Source organism: Diadema antillarum, unplaced genomic scaffold (assembly GCF_040938485.1).
Source record: "Diadema antillarum isolate AM-2024a unplaced genomic scaffold, OU_Dant_1.0 seq00000130_RagTag, whole genome shotgun sequence".
Lineage (NCBI taxonomy): Eukaryota > Metazoa > Echinodermata > Echinoidea > Diadematoida > Diadematidae > Diadema > Diadema antillarum.
This window is the reverse complement of record NW_027271208.1, coordinates 854,174-875,238: the sequence shown is the minus strand read 5'-3', so window position 1 is coordinate 875,238 and position 21,065 is coordinate 854,174. Positions and strand designations below refer to the sequence as shown.

Sequence of the window (21,065 nt, the reverse complement as noted above, 5' to 3'; positions counted from 1 at the left end):
GTATTATTCTTGCAGATTATACATATCTTATCTGAAGACAGAATAAAACAACAAAGTGCTAACTCAAATGCCCTCAATCCAAACACGTACACACAAACACACACACACACACACACACACACACACACACACACAAATGAAAAAGAGAAAAAAGACATTGTGTACTTTACTTATCTCCGTGGTTTCTGTACATAATATTATATCTGCGATTATGTATACATCCCCACAAATATACACAATCATATCAAAGAAATAGGAAGCATACAAAACAAATTGCGAACAAAAACAAACACGATCCTTACACACACCTGTTGGCAAACTTGTTCGTTATTAGAGGCCACTCGAATTAAGAAAAAAAAAGTGGATGTGTATGCATGTATAACTTATCATACCATTTCAAGAAATCCTGCGGACACCCCTGGTCATGTTCATGATGATAGACCATCCGCTTCTCATTTTCTATTCATGATTACTCAAAGAAAACAGTGACACCCACCCACTCCCCCCCCCCCCCACCTCCCTATTGATTATCCGATGCTCTGTTGTTGTTTTGATTTGTTCATTTTCCATCCGGAAGATGGCTGGATAACCCATATTCAGCCGCACTAGGTGGTCTTCCATGGGGTCCACTTGGATGTCAGGCGGGACTATAGGCCTATAAATACTTGAATGAATGAACAATGAATGCATGAATGAATGAATGAATGAATGAATGAATGAATGAATGAATGAATGAATGAAGAGGGATCTTTTACGTACATGGGTTGTGACTCGGTCAAGCATGCGGGACCTCCATTTCATGTTTAATTCGAGGGACGCATTGTTTTTGCCTCTTACTCCAGGGGATGAGATAATTACACACAACAGTTAGACTCGGGGAATCTTCGGAATAAAGCAAACACCATTTCATTTTCGGACTAACAACTGTACTTTATTTTCGGACCATCCAACCTTCAGAGGAACAAACCTTTTTCATTTTCGAACAAACGAACCTATGGAAACATACTTTACTTCATTTCGAATTAATAATTCTTATAGAAAATAAACCTTCGCAATAACGCCACGAATGTTCGGATTGACCAACCGTATACTTCATTTTCGGACTAACGAACATTTAAAGGGGATGGCTAGTAACTGATCAGTGGGAATCAGTGGGAATGCTGGAGGATGATTTTTCCAATCTTTGTGGGATTCATTTACGAGTACATTATATATTTATTGTTGTGTGAAAATTATTTGCTTCAGAATGGTCTCATATTCAAGTAATGTGCAGTTTAATGTTTCCAGGTTAGCGTGCCTGGTCAGTGACGGGGCATTAATCTGCACATTACTTGAATATGAGACCGTTCTGAAGCAAATAATTTTCACAGAACAGTAGATATACAAAATACTCTTAAATGAATCCCACAAGGATTGGAACAATCATCCCTCAGCATTCCCACTGATTCCCAATGGATGCTCTCGTTTAACTTTGGAAACGATCTAAAAGCGTACTCGCTGCGCTCGTGGGTTTAAACAGTTCCAAAGTCAAACTCGCGCATCCAATTCTCACCGATCCACTCTGACCTTGCTGAGTATCTTGTATGATGTCAAAGTGCTGGTGCTATAGAAGGAGCAGAGCTGGACCAAGAGGAAGGTGTATGTCTGCCCGTACTTTTCCATTTCATTTCCACACTATTTGAAGGGTGAAACATGCAAATATCACCTAAATAAATCAAAGTGAATGGTAAACATAGTACAATTAGAAATTAATGCTCTGTGTATACTGCACCATACAATTTGCCTTAAAATGCTGAGCTTCCACATAAGATTAAGCTCCTAACGTTTAATTTCAATGAAAATTGTTTCAGTAGGGCCTTTATCAAATATTAAGGCCATAGATTAGGATTGGCACGGAGTTCGTTGGAATATTTATAAACTGATTGTTCGGAAAGACCTACGCCACAACTTCGCATTGTTACCAGCGGATAAGCCTATATTTTGTTCATAAACTCCTCATTTCTCCAGTTTGTAACCACTAAACAATACATGCTTGATATCAATGGAAAGATTATTAAATTGTCTTTAACATGATATCCTACTCATTATGATTATGCTATCAAATAAAGGGCTGTACTCAAAAGTGTCTGATAAGGTCTGCATTGAAAAGTTGCAATATGAACAAGAACGGTCCTTATGAATGAGAATGGTCGTGAAGAGTAAATAGAGAACATGTTCTTTTGTGTTATGTCTTTTGTTCTCAACTGGTCAGCCATGAAGGCAAATTTCAATAGACATCTTAACTTCATATTCAAGTTTTCAGTGGTGCCATGCCAGGCAATTTTGATAGCTCATCAAGTTTTATGGTTGTACATCATGCCACGTGTAAGCAATGTTCAAAAAGCCCGCGCCATAGGGCGGATTGAAGCTGAGATGCTTCAAAAAGATGACAACGCATGACCACATATAGAGCGAGACTTGTGCGCAACTTTCTCGAGAGAGAAAGCATCACTAGAATGGACTAGCCTGCATGCAGTCCCGACCTCAACCCAATAGAACAGGCTTGGGATCAACTTGGCCGAGCTGTGGGGAAGAGGGTCACAAATGCAACGACATTGGCAGGACTCCGTCAGATACTGGTTGACGAGGGGAACGCCATTCATCAGCAGCGAATCACGAAGCTAATCAACAGCATGAGGATACGGTGCCAGGCGGTGGTGCAAGCACTTGGATCGTCCACCAGATACTGAGACCCGATCATGTTCAATGACCATATAAAGACAAATTGACATAAAGTAAAGACAAAATAACGACAAAATGAAGACAAACTAAAGATGAAACTCCAATGAAATCAAGAAAATGCCATTTCACTTCTTTATGTCTTTGTTGTGGCTAATGTGGCGAGGTTCTGTAAGATAAAATGGTTTGGGTCATGATCGTTTGTGTTTGTGTGTGTGTTTATCTGTTTGGTTGAACGCATACATTTTTTCACTCCACAAAAATGCTGATGTTACAGTAAATGAACAACAAAGAAACAAATGGGAACTCACTCATAAGGAGGAACTTCATTAGGGACGTCAAAAATTTGGCCATTTTGCAGCTTTTAAATTCTGACTTTACCTCATGTTTGTAAGCACTGCACCTCCATGTATACGATAATCATAACAAGTATGGTGTCATTTTCAAGAGAATTAAACAATCTTTGTGTGGTACTCAGCACAAATAGATTATTTCTAAGGAAAAATGAGAAATGATTGATCAAACTCAGATTTCCAAACTTTTTAAAAGGTTTTATTACAATAATGTCATGGTTTTACGGGCTTCGAGCGTGCTCCTGGTAAACTTGTTCTTTCTTGCTCTTCTTTCCTTTACTTATCTCTGATTATTGTAGACTCTCATGGTGTATGTAAATGCTTTACGTTGAGTATTTTTGGTTATGTTTTGTGTATACAGTGCATCATTTTTTATCTTTATCAATATCATAATGGGACCCTATGCAGAACAGTCGTTTTGCAAATATTACCGTGCATCACAAAACCAACAGAAAGTTGCACACAGTGATTTTGTGTAAGGACTAAAAATAGGTGAGATGGATCAACCCAGTCAAGCTTGAGTTTTTCATATTTTCTGAAAGAGAAAGACTTCTACGTGATGGTAACTTTTAATAGGCTTACATTCTGGCAAATTTTAAGAACATAGAATGACTTGAAAATTGTGTTTTAGCGGTTTTGCTACAAAGAAGCAGTTTTGCTATAAACATGATAAAGAGCCTTTTTTTTGCAGAATAGTGTGATAAGATGTGTCTTAAAGGAGCCACCTGTTCATTTCTTTAAAAAAAAATACCTACCCTTCATTTTCAGTTCTAATAAATTTTGAAATGATGATTACACTGCCTTGAAAGATAATCCCTTCATTGTTGTTGCTGAGTTTTTAGTTCTTTTTTTTTTGTCCCATTCGATGCACAGCTATAGCACGGCTTGGGAAGGTTAAGCGCTTAAATAGACCCTATGTTGTAGAGACTCTTTTCTCAGTAAACATATTTCCGGAGTATATGTTTCCTTTTCAATATTTGAATTGAGTTATAAATCATTAAAAGCTTAAATTCTGCTCTTTCAGAATCCGTCCTTAACTAAAAATCTATGTCTGGCGACTCTTTGTTAGCTTTGCATGCCACCATGCGGTGCAGGGTCACAAATATAAACGGGCAAACATACCCCTTGTCTCTTCATATTGTATGTATTCATATTGTATGTATTATTCTTGCAGATTGTACATATCTTATCTGAAGACAGAATAAAACAACAAAGTGCTAAATCAAATGCCCTCAACCCAAACACGTACACACAAACACACACACACACACACACACACACACACACACACACACACACACACACACATCCACACAAACACATGGGTATAGTTTGTTATCCGAAAACTTAAATGAGGTTCTTTTTAGTGAATGTGCCTTAATTCGAAAATTAAATAAAGTAATTTGTTATTCCAAAGGTTCGTCAGTCCGAAAACAAAAATTGGTTCGTTACTCTGACAATGAAATGAGTTTGTTACTCCGGAGGTCTCTTCGTCAAGAAAAAAAAATGAAAAAGAGAAAAAAGACATTGTGTACTTTACTTATCTCTGTGGTTTCTGTACATAATAAAACCTGCGATTACGTATACATCCCCACAAATATACACAATCAGACATACCATATATCAAAGAAATAGGAAGCATACAAAACAAATTGCGAACAAAACAGGCACGATCCTTACACACACCTGTTGGCAAACTTGTTCATTATTAGAGGCCACTCGAATTAAGAACAAAAAGTGGATGTGCATGCATGTAACTTATCATACCATTTCAAGAAATCCTGCGGACACCCCTGGCCATGTTCATGAGGATAGACCATCCGCTTCTCATTTTCTATTCATGATTACTCAAATAAAACAGTGACACCCACCCACTCCCCCCCCCCCCCCCACCTCCCTATTGATTATCTGATTCTCTGTTGTTGTTTTAATTTGTTCATTTTCCATCCGGAAGATGGCTGGATAACCCATATTCAGCCGCACTATATATATAGGTGGTCTTCCATGGGTCCACTTGGATGTCAGGCGGGACTATAAGGCCTATAAATACTTGAATGAATGAACAATGAATGCATGAATGAATGAATAAATGAATGAAGAGGGATCTTTTACGTACATGGGTTGTGACTTGGTCAAGCACAGGACCTCCATTTCATGTTTTATTCGAGGGACACAGTGTTTTGTCTCTTACTTCAGGGGATGAGATGATAACACACAACAGTTAGACTCGAGAATCTCCGGAATAAAGCAAACACCATTTCATTTTCGGACTAACAACTGTACTTTATTTTCGGACCATCCAACCTTCAGAGGAGCAAACCTTTTTCATTTTCGGACAAACGAACCTATGGAAACATACTTTACTTCATTTCGAATTAATGATTCTTATAGAAAATAAACCTTCGCAATAACGCCACGAGTGTTCGGATTGACCAACCGAATACTTCATTTTCGGACTAACGAACATTTAAAGGGACTGTACAGTACTGGTTGAGGTAGGGATTCATGTTTTGAACATTTCTAAGTGAGATAATGAAAAGCCTCTTATGAAATATGAAAGAGCATGAAATTTTAAGAAGGATTCAACGTTTCTTTGATGAAAATTGGTTTTCAAATGGCTGAGATATCCAAAAAAGTGCTAATAATAAAAGGCGACATGCCCCAACTTTATTAGTATCTCTTTGTTTCACCTTGTTTTTAGATATCTCAGCCATAACAAAACCGGTTTTCATCGAATAAACTTTTGATACCCCCTAGAACTGCATGCTCTTTGACATCTCATAGAGTGGTTTCTGAATATCTCACAAAACGTTAAAAGCCAAATCTTCACCTCGACCAGAACTGTACACACCCTTTAATTCGGTGTTTCGGAGTAACGAACGAATATTATGTACACGCACGCTCATACACACACACACACACACACACACACACGCGTTGCGTCAAGGTTGTGTTCATCTTGAGCGATTTTCTAAACATAAAAGAAAAACAAGTAAACATCTCTTCTGTTATAGGGTGAATGGCATGCTATCAAATCACTGAAAAAAAAGTATTATCAACAGTAAGATTACAATAATATTTTCCCAGGGAATTTGGGTGTGCATTTCATGTGCCTTGGGTCAGCTCAATTGGTGGAGGCAAGAATGAACACACACACACACACACACACACACACACACGATATACTAAGTAACCAGGTGATGTGCACTGTTTGCACAAAGGGCAAGATTCTCAAGGAAAGTGATCTGCACAGACACCACGCAACATGAGGTAGGCTTTTAACCTCGAAAATGATATAAAGTACGAAAGGCGTTGTCCACTTCATCATTCGGTCAAAACTGCATTGAGGCAGCTTGGGAGGCTTCAATAAGGTCTACGGGCGAAACATGGCGAAATCAGGAGCTGCGGCACGACAGGGATTGACAACACGAGATTCAACGGACTCTTGGAGATATATTATCGTTCTCGCCAAGTTCGCACTTATGTTTCTCAACGCGGGACTGGCTCAATCCTTCGGCGTTCTGCTCCCAGAGATGGTCGCTCGTTACAAAACTGACTACAAGACCATGGCGATGATTTGCAGTATGCCGGCAACTCTTATGTACTTTTCTGGTAGGTTTTAGAGTGTAGCACCTCATTCAAGTGGTTTTTGGGCATACACGGCTGTTTTATGGTTCAAATTTATTCTCGATCAGTCAAGTTGTAGTCATGGCAATCAAATCTAAAATGTAAATTCGTATCAAGTACTCTAATTTCGCGAAGCGGTCATTCAATTTCGCGAGAGACGGGGATATGATTACGCATCGCCGCTCTATTCCAACATTCAGATCTCCTAATAATTCAGTCTTGACAAATTCTCGGGTTAAGTTACATTTTGGACCCACATCCCTTTGGTCGATTTTTACTTTCCTCGTATTTACAAGTACGGTGCTCGACCCAGTCGTAGACCTAGTTTTTTCCCGGTTAAAGAGTAGGCTATGTCGACAGACATACATAAAATCTTGTTGGTTGTCAAATGCTTAAGGACAGGCCTGTCCTCATTCAGATAACCCGGAGGTTATCCTCGAGCAGCTGTCAAGGTCGTGTTTAAATGAATGTAGCCTATATGCATGTATGTATGTGTGTAAAGGTTATTGCTTCGGATGACGGTTTGTCGAAGGAATGAGAAATTTCAGTTTAAGTCAAACGTCCCATATAAAGTACATGAAGTTGACATTTGTTCAAACAGACGAGTAACTACAAAAACATGAGGAGTAACGAAAACATTTCCCAAGTTCCATGCCATGAATGCTGTAAATGCTTGCCATTCCGTATAAATTTTAATTCCTTAACGTTCACCACGGCGGTCCGCGGCGATGCTGATGCGAATTTGAATGCATGTTGCGGGCAATTTTAAAAGCTCTGTCACACCTTTCCGGGCAAGCCTTGCGTGCGACTTGCGAAGAACAATTTTTGCTGCCCGGAGGTCCCCGCAGATGACCCGCATATGACAGTACCTAGCACGTATCTCACCAGTAGTTACCCGGAGTTGTGCATGCAAGTCCTCTTTACCCGCAGCCAAGTTTTGGCCCTGTCACACCTTTCCGGGCAAGATACGCGAACTTGATGCGTGTGGGGATTTTCCAGCATGCAAGACAATTTTTGCAGGAGGACAAAGATTTGGGCGAGTTTCGCATGCGTCCTACCTGCTGGACCCGTACTACTTACGTTCTACTTACGTTCATTCCGTTTGACCTACGTGTAGGCGCATCGGGGTGGCGAGTGAGGGCTGACAACTCAGTGAAGGAATTCCTCTGAAGGAATTTGATATGGCAGATCTCCCACAGAATACCATGGAGATGACACGCGCTTCCGGCGCAAAAGCATAGATCCACGGGCAACTTAAGTAGGCCTGCTTCAAGCGGGTCAACTTCCTGTGACTTGCGGCAGCTACGGGGCTCCTACTGGTGTTCTGCGTGGACCTCTGCGGGCAGTCCCCGCGACTCACCCGGAAAAGTCTTGGTCATGCTCAAAACTTGGCTGCGGGTAAATCGGACTTGCATGCGCACCTCCGGGCAACTACAGGCGAGATACGCGTTATGTACTGTCAGGTGCGGGCCAACTCCTGGGAGGTCCGGGTAGCAAAATGTTTTCCCCTGCAGATTAACCCGCAATGCTTTCCCAGACACGGTGTGACAAGGCCTTGAGCATGCATGTTCAAAATTTGTTCCAGGTGAGTCGCGGGGGTCTGCCCGCAGAGGTACACATAGTTGAACACCAGTCAGTGCCAGTAGGAGGCCCTTAGCGGCAGCACCTCGCAGGCAACTCAAAATACGGTGGTACTTCGCAGTCGTAAAGCAGGTGCTTCGCAGCCCCCGTATGTTGCTCGTAACTGAAAACGGATCGGTTTCGAAGCTCTCACGCAGGTCACACGGATTATGCGCAAGTAGCAGGTAAGTAGCACGCGTCTAGCAGCTAAGACGCCAGTACGGAACTCGCCAACATCCTTGTCCGCCCGCAGAAAATTTTCCTGCGTGCTGGAAAATCCCTACTCGCAACATGCCCGCGTAGCTTACCCGGAAAGGTGTGACAGGGCCTTTGTATGGAACCTCTCGACCTTGGAGAGGCTATAGACCGATTCAAGTGACTGTTCATGGAAGTGCGCCCTCTTAAGGCGACGCCATAACTGGGGGCCAACGGGGCCAACCAGGCCGGGTCGGCAAGCGCCGTGCGTGCGTGGCAAGGGTGCCAGCGGAAGCCAGTGCTTTTACCACCCGGTGCCAGCCGGCCAGCTAGCTATCTCTGGCGCTGGCAGCGATCGACGCATCTGGATTTGTGACAACTATGGAGTCTACTTCTTTTTTTTCGTTAGCTAATGAATAAAATTAAACAACTTATACCGACTATGAGCGAATGGGTAGATGGCATATACGGCTGTAGCCCAAAGTAACTTGAACTTCAAGGTAAATATCGGTACGCTCCGTGAGTGTTTGTAGACTCTATTTCTTTTGCGATGACCTGGGTACTCGCGTGTAAGCCCCTTAATATAGATCTATTTACATTTGTATTTTGTGTAAGAGGATAAAAACACCTGGGGAGAACTATGGCTAGGCGCAGACAGACGTCTAGATGGTAAGCCTAGACTGTTGAGCAGTTAACTGATATAATTAAATACAAATAATGAATCAGAATCTTGAGCTAGATAGTAAATATGGCGCTATCAAAGCAACTAATAATATCAGTTAACTTAAACCTTTTTAGGCTTTCTCGGACCAGCGGGGCAGAGTCTGTCTAACGTTTTTTAGATCTTGTCTAGAATTCTAGCCAACAGTCCAGACTAGATCTAGACCCGTCTAGACCTATTGACTTCTAGAACCCTAGCTACATCCTATATCATTTTCGGTTGTCACTAACTTCCGGCAAGCCTAACTAAGTAAACCAAACTGACGGGAAATCTAGGCGTTTCTAAGCCGTATAAACTTAAGAAGTTAATTTACGTTGCCTGATGTCAACAACCAAAAATTCTACTGTTTAAGGTCTAAGTAACCTTACATTTAACATCGCGCTAACGCCTAAAATTATAATCTACAAAAGTGATTTTCAACTTTCTTAATATGAATTATGCTTATGAAACGGATGTTTGCCACCATTCATAGCAGTTTAATATCTATAAGTATCACTTTATCAAAAATTAACTCAAATTCAGAGTTCCAGGCCCAAATTGAATACGGTCAATTTAATGCTGAACGCTTAGTGAAGAAGTAAAAATTTACAATATAAGAATTTTTTACACATCTTGAAACATTCATTTGGCTGCAGTGTAGGCTTTAAAATGTTTGTCATATAGTATAACCAGGAAGTGTATTCTAACTTTGGTAAGTATTGCACCAAGCATTTAAAAAAAAAATAATGAATTATCAAAATCTTTGATCTGAACTTGTCTTCTAAAATGAACAACTTTATTTTACGAATATGAATATGCAGTGATTTAGCCTATATTAAATAGAGAATCTATTAGGCATAGGCCAAAGTTTGTTTCGAAAATCTGTGCATCTTCTTTTTTTTTTTTACCGCTGACTGTGTTTCACTTAAGTGTATAATTATATTCATGCTTCAGTAGTGTCTGAATTTCACACACTGACGTGCAGCTTCCATTTCCGGTTTTTCGCCTGTTATTTGTGCACCCAAACAACTGCACAATATGTGGTGGGTTTTTTTTCTGATCCTTTGAAGCTTTCATTTTAGATCGATATGTCTGAATTACTCAATTTATCCAAAAGAAAGGCGTTAGATGCCGCTGAATGACTTTTCCACAGTGAGTAAAACAATCACAATTTTAGCGCAGCGGTCGCCGACCCAGCGGCCGCCGGCGGCGCATGCGGCCGCGCCCGGCTAACTATGCGCGATGGGTACGCTGGGCTGCTAGCTGCAAGTGCAACTCGCTGGGTAGCTAGCTCGCTGGGAGCCCCCGTTGGCCCCCAGTTATGGCGGCCGTTATAGCGCCGCTAGCGGCGGTAGGTGAATAGGCCATCGAAATTGAAACGGTCTATAGGTTCAGCGAGATTGAACGGCTCTCCAGGTTTGGTAGGCCTGAGCGGACCCGAGATCAGTGGCAGTTGAATCAGGGCCTACATAAAAACACACACACACACACACACACACACGCGCGCGCGCGCGCGCGCACACACACACACACACACACACACATGCACACACACATACACATAATTATGTTGGACGTACATAGTAAACATTTATATCGCATAAAATCATTCGTCCGCTTGACTACTACATGTATAATGTACTAAACAAAGCAGTTGGTCCTGGAAGATTATAATGAAAAACATAGGAAATACTTTATCTGTGACGGAAAGTCATTTATTGCCAAAGAAAAGTGTTTAAAAAAGCAAGCAAGCAAAACAATAACAGCAACAACAACAAAAAGCGATATCATCATTATTCATATTAAAGTGGATGATTTGGGTCTTCAGAGTATTTGTTTACTTGCTCAAGGAACACAAATATTTCCACATCCTATCTTTATTGCACCATCTATTAATATATTACATGACGTGAAATTATGAAAATTAGCTGGAAACATCAAAGGAAAGAAACTAGAAATGGAAGCGTAATATGGTATGTAGACTTGCCATGGCGTTACTTTTGGTCAAGTCGTCACAGCAGGTTATGGAATGAAATTACTTAATGTTGCATGTAACAATTATTCACAAATAATTCATTTTGAAATAATTTTGCCCTCTTTAGGAGATGATTAAAAATTGAAATATCTAAAATGCATGCTTCACAAAATGAGTTTATTGCACAGTTACCCACATGTGTATTTAAATGCTACATGAGACGCGCAGTTGAATCCTCTCCAAAGCCGTTGATTTCACATTCAAGAAAGGAATTAAATTCTTTGATCAAGCGTCATTCAAAGAACACCGTCAGGAAACTAAGCAGGAAAACAAAACTATAACATCATTATCATTCATGACATTGCATCAATTTTCTGTTAGATGCTAGATGAGGATTCGAAAAAGAGCTCTATACCATAATCCCCCGAGTATAATTATATCAATTTTCGTCTCTCCCACTAAACAGCTCCCCTTGCGCACCTGTTACTGAGAGTGGTGAATGCCAGGGTCCTAGCAGTCATCGGAGGATTCCTCTCTGCGGTGCCCCTCATGTGCTTCCCATTCATTGAATCAGTCATTCCACTGGCTTTGCTGACATCGGCAATAGGTAAACTAATCTATAGATGAAGGTCCCAAATGAACTTTCCACCGATAACGTCAAGTCATATCACTGGACAGAAAAGCCGTGAGAAACCAAAGCTTCTACATAATTTAAAAAAAAAGTTAAAAAGTTTTTAAAAAAAGTAAAAAAAAAAGTTTAAAAGTGGTCCTCTTGCAAACATACGTATAACCCGATTAATTCTTTGTTACTAGCCATCCATTCGCCGTCGAAGACACCAGACTTTAGCAGGCCGTCAATTCAATAGTAAATAATACGAAACTATGATTACATGGTCATAAACTCCGATTAACGCTACTGAACTTTCTCTCTGATAAACATTAATCTTGTAATGTTTGCAGGATCCTGTCTTGGATCTTACTAATTTACTAATGCTGCTTTCACTGCTAGGATATAATCTTGCTTTTTGATATTGTTCTTGCTGCAAAACGGTGTGTTTATTTTTTTTTTCACTTTATCGACCGGTCATAGAATAACAAGAACATATAGGAAAACCTAACAGGATGTGATAGTGATTTTAATTGAAATGGAACATACTGCAGATGTCATCGAATTGTTTGATGTATGTTGAGATTTTGTTGCTTACAGATGTATTAGGGCAACATTTTAACAGTCTTTAATAATCAGTTTATGTTGCACTGATCCCATTGTTCTGAGGAAAGCCACCATTCCCCTATCTTCTGATTGGCTGATTTCAATATTATTAACAGTGTTACCAACACAGTCACAGTCTATGTAATAATGGTGTCATGTGACCTTGTTTCTTCTTTTCTCCTCTATGCAGGAATAGGAATGTCGATATCTGCCTTTCCTCTCTTAGTGATATTGAATGACTTCTTTCCCAGATCTTTTGTTTTCTACAACACAATAACCCTCTTCGGTTCAACATTCGGCGCCTTCTGCCTTCCAGTCATCGTTGAGAGATCGTTAGAAGCCTACGGACAGAGCGGGGCATTCCTTATCCTTGGCGGGATATGTCTCAATGCTGTGGCGTGCGGAGCCGTGGTCCGACCACCGAAGGACCTCCATGAGTTGAAACAAGCACCATCTACCAAGATGGACCTACACAAAAGCGTGATCGAGAGATCAGAGACATCGAACCCTAATACAAAGTCGGCACAAGAAACAAAGACATCGTGCGCAAGGTCATTCCTTAACCGACTGAGTTCGTTCGTCCATGTCTCTGAGCCGATGTTCGTTCTCGTTACACCAGTAACTTTCTTGACCAATTACGTTCTTTACGCATGGATGTTATTTCTTGTGCCTCAGGCAGAATGGCTTGGCATTGAGCGTTCTCATGCCGTGTTCCTCTCTTGGATCGCTGGTATCAGTGGTGTCTTTGGAAGAATCCTCTTCATCATCCTTGTACGCCTGGACTGGAACTCCACCCTGATCTTTGCCTGTTCTTGTTTTGTTTGCGCGGTTTCGTTATTCCTGCTGCCCATAACTACGGCATATGCCTGTCAAGCCATCAACGCCCTTATTCTAGGTTTCATCTTCTTCATCCTTGATTCTGCCCCATCCGCCATGATGAAAAAGACTGTTCGACGTGAGGAGAATATGTCTATGGCTATGGCATCCACCTTGCTGCTATGTGGTGTGGGCGCACTCTGCGGTGATATCTTGTCAGGTAGGCTAGGTGCTACTCGTTTTATAGAATTTGTAAATGTTGTTCTTTTTCTTTTCTGTGTCAAAAATACTGCTAGTTCCTGTTCGGAAGATTTTCCAGCGATTAGCAAGAGATGTGATATGAGAGTAGTTACGTCGAAACCGGTATGTAGGCCTCCTAAGCGTTTCACTTTGAACAAAGTGGAAATTTTGTCAATTTGTCAATCAGTTGCAATGAAAACATCTCGACCAAAGGAGTTCATGAATTTGAAAGTGGAAATCAAACCCGTTTTTAAATACTTCACTGAAACTTCAGTTGCCCTGAGTGAGTTTGACGAGATGGAGTCTTGTCAAATAACCGATACCACTTTTCACCCGTACAAGGAATGTTGATAGGTCTCTTAAGGAGAGAGCGAGAAATAGAGAGATAGAAAAGAAATTAACATTTATCCTCCCAAAGGCATTTTGTACATGTACTATTGAAAAGTGACTGCAGTTGGGTGAGTGTTGCAAGTTAACATTCTTGTGTCAGTGAGTTTTAGACAAAATGAACTGCTTGACTTATGGAAATATGAAAAGTACAAATTGAAATAAGTCATAGGTAAGGCGTGAGAATCAATATGCTATGGTCAAATGCATAATCAATGACATCCCTCTGTTTGCGAGAAAACATGAAATAGGCCTACCATTCTCCATGACGGTGAAGCGCAATTCTTTTTGATACACTTATTTTCATATACCCCAAACTAATATTTGCATTCGAGGGGATATGTATATAATGACTATGATGACTATCATATCAGTTGTAATCATGTATATTCACTTAGGCCTACATTTCATGAAATTATCAACGAACTATAGAACATTTACTGCGCCCTCAGTGCCAGATGTCGTTTTGTTACTTTCATAGAAACTAGTCCTGTGTGCAGCAAGCCCTATATACAATCCCCCAGTATCAATATTCATAATTGTAATGGGGGTTATCACTCCAGTTGCTGTGGCCATTCCGTTTTGTGCTTGTAAAAATGAATCAAGCACTCAGTTGAAGACGAGTAATCATGAACGTATTCACGTTAGGGTTAATGGATTAAAATAGAAGAACAATGTGACTAGAAAATGCGTGAATAACTTAAAAATTTTATAAACAAGCCCAAACGTGATATCTGTCTTCAACCTCTATGCTGTCCTTTTGTCACATTCGAACCGTTTTATTCATATGTCTTCTTTCTATCGCTTGTAATTATTTCATGGGATCTCGTGTTGTTGCTTGTTTATCCAATTCTGTTAACGAGGGTTTATGCCCACGACTGTCTGAAGTATAAAACAATGTATAAAAATGTAATTAGACTGAAATCTAGGGGCTACCAGCACGACTTCCCCGACGGTGTGAAGAACGTTTGCTTGCCCCAATGTAAATTAGCGAAAGGGAATACAACTTTGAGGGGGAAAAAAAGGTGTAATTAAAGGGATAGTACGGTATTGGTGGAGATGAGAATTGGGCTTTTATGCTTTTGCGAGATACCAAGAAAACACTTATGAAATAGTACAGAGCATACCATTTTAAGAGGAATTCAAAGTTTATTTTATGAAAATCGGGTATAGAATGACTGAAACATCTAAAAACAAAGTAAAACAAAGCGAGCGTAATAGAATGTGGGTCCCACACTTTATTAGAATCGCTCTGTTTTGGATATCTCAGCCATTTCAAAACCAATTTTCATCAAATAAATGTTAAATTCCTCATGGAATTACATGCTCTTTCATATTTCATAAGAGGTTTCTCATTTTTTCACCAAAAAATGTTGGAAACCTGAAATTAGGTCTCAACCAAAACTATACGAGCCCTTTAAAGGGGATGGCTAGTAACTGATCAGTGGGAATCAGTGGGAATGCTGAGGGATGATTGTTCCAATCCTTGTGGGATTCATTTAAGAGTACATTATATATCTATTCTTGTGTGAAAATTATTTGCTTCAGAATGGTCTCATATTCAAGTAATGTGCAGTTTAATGTTTCCAGGTAAGCGTCCCTGGTCAGTGACGGGGCATTAATCTGCACATTACTTGAATATGAGACCGTTCTGAAGCAAATAATTTTCACACAACAGTAGATATATAATGTACTCTTAAATGAATCCCACAAGGATTGGAACAATCATCCCTCAGCATTCCCACTGATTCCCACTGATCGGTTACTAGCCATCCCCTTTAAAGTATAGTTGAATTAATTTGTCCCTGTATTTGGACTAATCGCTTAACTATCTTCCATGTGATTATCTTATTCTTCCTGTCCACTCTCTTTCCATTTTCTTTTTTATGACAGGTCATATCCTCTACGCAACCAAGTCTTACGCAATCGTCTTTGTGTCGTTGGGAGTGCTTCAAATCACAGCGCTCATCAACCTCATCGTGGCCGAAGTCATTGATAGGACAAGAAATCAAGACAAATGCCGGTAGACGGTAAACTATAGATACGCATTTTGTGAGGCGCTGCGTATATCTTGGGATATTGAAAACGAGACATGTGAATTTGTGTTGCAATATTGGCTGTCATTGGAAAAGTAACAACAATTATAGGAACTACATGAGGCTCAAAATATCTCAATAACATTATTTGTGAGGTCACTGAGTGAAAGTAACAAGAAAAAAACAATTTTGCTGCATGGTTTAATAATATGATTTCCTATTGCACCGAAAAAAAAAGCTTGGACATCAAAGCCTCGCGATATCTGGTTTTATGATTACAGTCCGACCTAGGCTATATATCTGGCCATCACTTTTCTGGACAGGCAATACAGGAACTACGATAATCTTTCCATTTCGTGTACCTTTACGGAAGTGCACAACTATTATTTCTTTCGCGAAAACGAGGAAAAGATACATTTTGTGCATGAGTTTCCATCACTGTGATATGATGTACATTTATGCCAACCAAAATATTGTTGCTGGAAGAAACAAAGACCGAGAGAAAGATGTCTTTTCTGTCGTACTTATTTCCACATTATATCATTAATCACCGTAAATGATGTATACTCCAATATAGAAATAGCTTTGGCTCTGCACGGGAACCATATTCCTGTTTTTTTCTTTTTCATTATATACATGGTTTGCTCCGGATATCAACCCCACTTACCTGAATGCATTACGTAAGACGATTTTTGTTCAATACAATTGTGGGATTACGTAATAGCAGTGACTCACATGCGCTCGTACGCGCAGTGGCATTAGCATACCATATTACTCTCCTGGTCATGACTTTCATAAGAATGTGAATTGTTGACCGCATTTCAAACGTCATCCAAACTCGACTGCGTTTTTTCCACTCTAAAACGCATTATACAGCATACCGAAGTGTGCATGGTGTATCAATTCCTACGTAATTATGATTGCAGAATCATTCATTCATACATTTTCTGAGAACTATTGATACTCAAAATTAAATATTCTGCTTACTGAACAATGTCTTACCCTGATGTCCATGATCTGAATTAGCCGTTCTTAATAGATAAATTCATGCGAAGGTTTGACACGCTCAATTTTACTATGAAGAATCATGATCATTGTTTTGTATAAAATTTCTCTTTTAATATTGTATCAAATTTTGTCAGTTTCTATCAGTATAATGCAGCATCCCTCTTCATAATTCTAATATAGTGTGACAGTGTATATCTAATCCGTATCATGGTGATGCCCTTCAAAAAATGTATGACCATTATACGCTTTCCACTGGTTGCTGTTTGATTGATGTCAGCAACTTCTTTAAGTTGCTCTTTTTGAGTGTTGTTTTATTTTCATAGTCCACTTTCATTATTCTTTATTATCTTACATTTCCTCGTAATTCAGCGCAGATAAAACTTAAGGAGCTCCTTCCGATTTTATTGTCATTCTTTTTTCCTGTACAGTCACTGGCCATGACCGTGTGCACCCATCGTAACGACATGGATTGTTTTATCGAACATGAACCAAAAACTCTAGCTGACGCGCGAAAAAAGAAAAACATTCTCCGTCGAAAAGCATTTGGCAAGGAAAGCACTGAGGAAGACAGAAAAAACTTTCGGTCAGCAGTTAAAGCAGTATCTTTTCTAAAACAAGCGATCTGACAAAAGGAAAGCTGGAAAAACGACCGCCTACCTGGAAAATCTTTACAGAAAAGACTTCTGGAACTTCTCAAAACAAGTATGTAACGGAGACTTTAATAAAGCTACTCCCAGTATTTCCTTCTCGAAAGAAACGGCAGATGAGTATTATCCACAAAGATACTCCCGAGCTGAGCATATCGATTTTAATCAGCTCCAATGGTTCCCATACATAAACGTAGATGAAAGAAATTATGAATTTGATTTAACCCCGGTTACACCTAAACAAGTAAAATTAGTATTACAAGCCAAGAAGGCTTCTTCCTCTCCCGGGCCAGATGGCCTTATGTACGGCTTGCTTAGAAATACTCCTTGTGTTCACCATTTTTTGGCCACTCTATTTTCTCAACTACTTCTTGAAACAAATGACCCCCCTGAGAGCTGGTCCTGTTGCCAAGTAACGCTGATACATAAGGCCGGGGATACAAATGTACCGGAAAATTTCAGAATGATTTCGTTAACTTCTTGTGTAAGCAAAATTTTCCCCCAAATACTCGCAAACCGTCTAGCATGTTATCTGACTACAAATTGTTTCATTGACCCGAATGTGCAGAAGGCTTTCATCAATGGAGTTAATGGTTGTGTCGAGCATAATCAAGTCTTACATGAAATAATTGCGCACAGTAAAGCCAAGAAACGCACAGTGCATCTAACGTTTTTCGATCTGGCGGATGCTTTTGGGAGTGTTAGCCACGAGTTGATATCCCATTCCTTGCATCGTTTTCATGTACCAACCAATCTATCGGTGTATATATCGACAATCTGTACGGTAGATTGCAAGGTAGTGTAAAAGGTAACAAATGGCTGTCTCAACCTTTCACGTTTAAAAAAGGCGTGTTTCAGGGAGACCCCCTCTCACCTATGATTTTTCTGTTATGTTTCAACCCCCTTATTGAATATCTCGGACAGATGAAGGATAGACTGGGGTATGATCTGAATGGCACCAGAATCATAACAACTCCGTGCGCGGACGATTTCAATTTGATCACGAACAACAAAGTACAACATCAAAAAATAATTGACCAATTGCACTCATACACAGCGTCAATGGGAATCAAACTAAAACCTTCCAAATGCTGCAGTCTTTCTATCTGCGGTGGTGTCCCTAAAGAGATTGACTATTCAATCGGCTCTGAACGTATTCGTTCAATCAAAGATAAGTCTCATAAATTTCTGGGTTCGCATATTTGTTTTAGTGGCAAACCAGCCGAAGTATGCGAGTTCGTTCACAAAAGTTACGTTCAGACGGCAGGCCCTAACCTCGAGGTTTAGCTCTTGCCCCCTAACTACGACGTGTGTCCACACGACGAATCTTAACCTCGAGGTTACGAAACCTCGAGGTTAAGCTTCTGCCCCCCGTAACTACGAGTGGGTCCCACTCGATGTTAACCCGTTGAGGACGGACTGATTTTGCTACAACATGCATTTCCCATAGACACCTGCCCGAGTATACTCGGGACTCGTCCTCAACGGGTTAAAACCACAAAACCGGAAGTTTCAGCCCACACTGCTAAAAAGGCGTCTATTTATTCTTTAGTCCAACCCTGTCAGACTCGCTTACAGGTACTCTTTTTCTCTGTCATGGTATGCAGAGATAGCACTGCACTGATGACTTTTAATATGCCTTTATGAAGATATTCGTCGAAAACATTTTTTTTTTTTTAGCGTCGGAGAAGAATATAGAATACAGTAGCGAGTTCGACGTGTTCAGTTTCAGAGATCAAGCGCATGGGAAGAAAAGATGATGTTGTTGTGTCGTGCGTCATAGGTTTTTCACGTGTAGTGTATTTGTGGTGTACGTTTGGGAGGTTGACCCGGAAGCAGAGGGAAATTGTGGGGGCTGGAGTTTACGGCGAGGTCACTCTTAACTTCGAGTTCGTTGTTTTTTGTGTCCACACGGTGCTTAACTACGAGTGGGGACCCCCCCCCCCCTCCCTGCGGCTCGTGGTTAGAGCGCTAACCATAAGATTTCTCGTGGCTCGAAACATCGAGCAAACCTCGAGGTTTGCTAACTACGAGTGCGTCTTCACGGTCCCTAATAATAATGGTCAAGATGCAAAGAATTGAAGAAACATGTGTCCGTCCGGAGTTTAAGGTTGCCATCTATTCACGTTACCTGCTAAATTCTATCCGTTTTTTGCTTACAGTTCATACACTGCAAAAGACCCACCTAGATAAACTCGATGTAATGACCGACAAACATCTGAAAAAATGGTTAGGTATTCCCGCTCGTGGTGCTAACATCGCAATCGTTCACTTACCCCATGGTCTCAACATCCCCAGCCTATCTGACATCTACCGCCAGTCTCAATCTCTAGCTTTCACCAGATCGAGAGTCAAAGCTGATAGTGTCGTTAACCAAGCGATTGACTCCGCCATTGAAAGAGAGTCAAATTGGGCACGTAAACAGTCCACTGTTGTGAATTGTAACGTAACTCATGGTAAAGTGGGAAATTTAGTTAATGTGCAGATAAGCTCATGGAACGCAGTAAAGAAAATGGTTAAGCAGGTAATAGAGGAGGATACAGTGAAACACTGGACTGATGGAGTAGCGCCACTCTTAGTGCAGGGGAAATTCACATCATTACTGTTACTGGAAAATGAGAATCTAACATGGAAATCGATCATGTATAACCTCCCCAAAATTACCATTAATTATCATTATCAATGCGTGTATAGATTCTCTGCCCTCCTACACAAACTTGCACACCTGGGGTAAACGCCTCAGTGATAAATGTGTCTTCTGCCCGGGCACCACTGGCACTTTGCACCATATACTTTCAAACTGCCCAGTTTTTCTAGATAGATACGAGTGGCGTCATAACAACCTGCTGAGATGTACAAAACATTCCTTGAAAATCTGTCCAACGGGACGATTTACACTGACTTAGAGGGGCACTCAATCGCCGGGGGCACCATACCTCCCCATATTCTCACTACAAGTTTGCGCCCAGATTTAGTTATCCTTAAGGAAGAACAAGATATCACGATTGTTGAACTAACTGTTCCCTTTGAAATGAACCTCAAGGATGCACATCAAAGAAAAGTAGAAAAGTATAATTCAATTGTGCGGGACACCCAGGATAAGGGCTACTCAGTGTCATTCCACGCGATAGAAGTCGGGGCAAGGGGCCTAATAGACCGGGGGAACAAAAGCCGTTTAAAGCGAATTCTGAGAATAACAGGTTCAAAGATTCGTCCAAACGAATTTTTCCAGACACTCTCTAAACTCGCCATACTCTCCTCTTTTTCAATATTTTATGCCAGGAAAGAGAGAGCTTGGGGGGAGGTACGGCACCTAGATCCATGACTTATAGTTATGCAATATTCACACCCACTATGAAGCCGAAGTGGAAGTACAGGAATATGTTTGCCGGTCTGTAAGTCTGTTTGTAATCATGTGTTATGTATGTGATATAATTATAGAATATTGTTTGAGGTATGTTATAATTATTGATATAGATATTTATTGTTTGTATAATATACAGGCGCAGATATTTACGGTTTATATGTGG

The 21,065-nt window shown here is 40.4% G+C and overlaps 1 protein-coding gene across 1 annotated transcript; it reads left to right on the top strand.

Moving 5' to 3' along the window:
* The first annotated feature begins 6,457 nt into the window (after window positions 1–6,457).
* LOC139727401 (monocarboxylate transporter 12-like) lies at window positions 6,458–15,871 on the top strand. Its single transcript, XM_071638357.1, has 4 exons — window positions 6,458–6,683; window positions 11,655–11,795; window positions 12,592–13,437; window positions 15,738–15,871. The coding sequence occupies exons 1-4, from the start codon at window positions 6,458–6,460 to the stop codon at window positions 15,869–15,871; spliced, it is 1,347 nt and encodes a 448-aa protein (XP_071494458.1).
* Window positions 15,872–21,065: the final 5,194 nt, after the last annotated feature.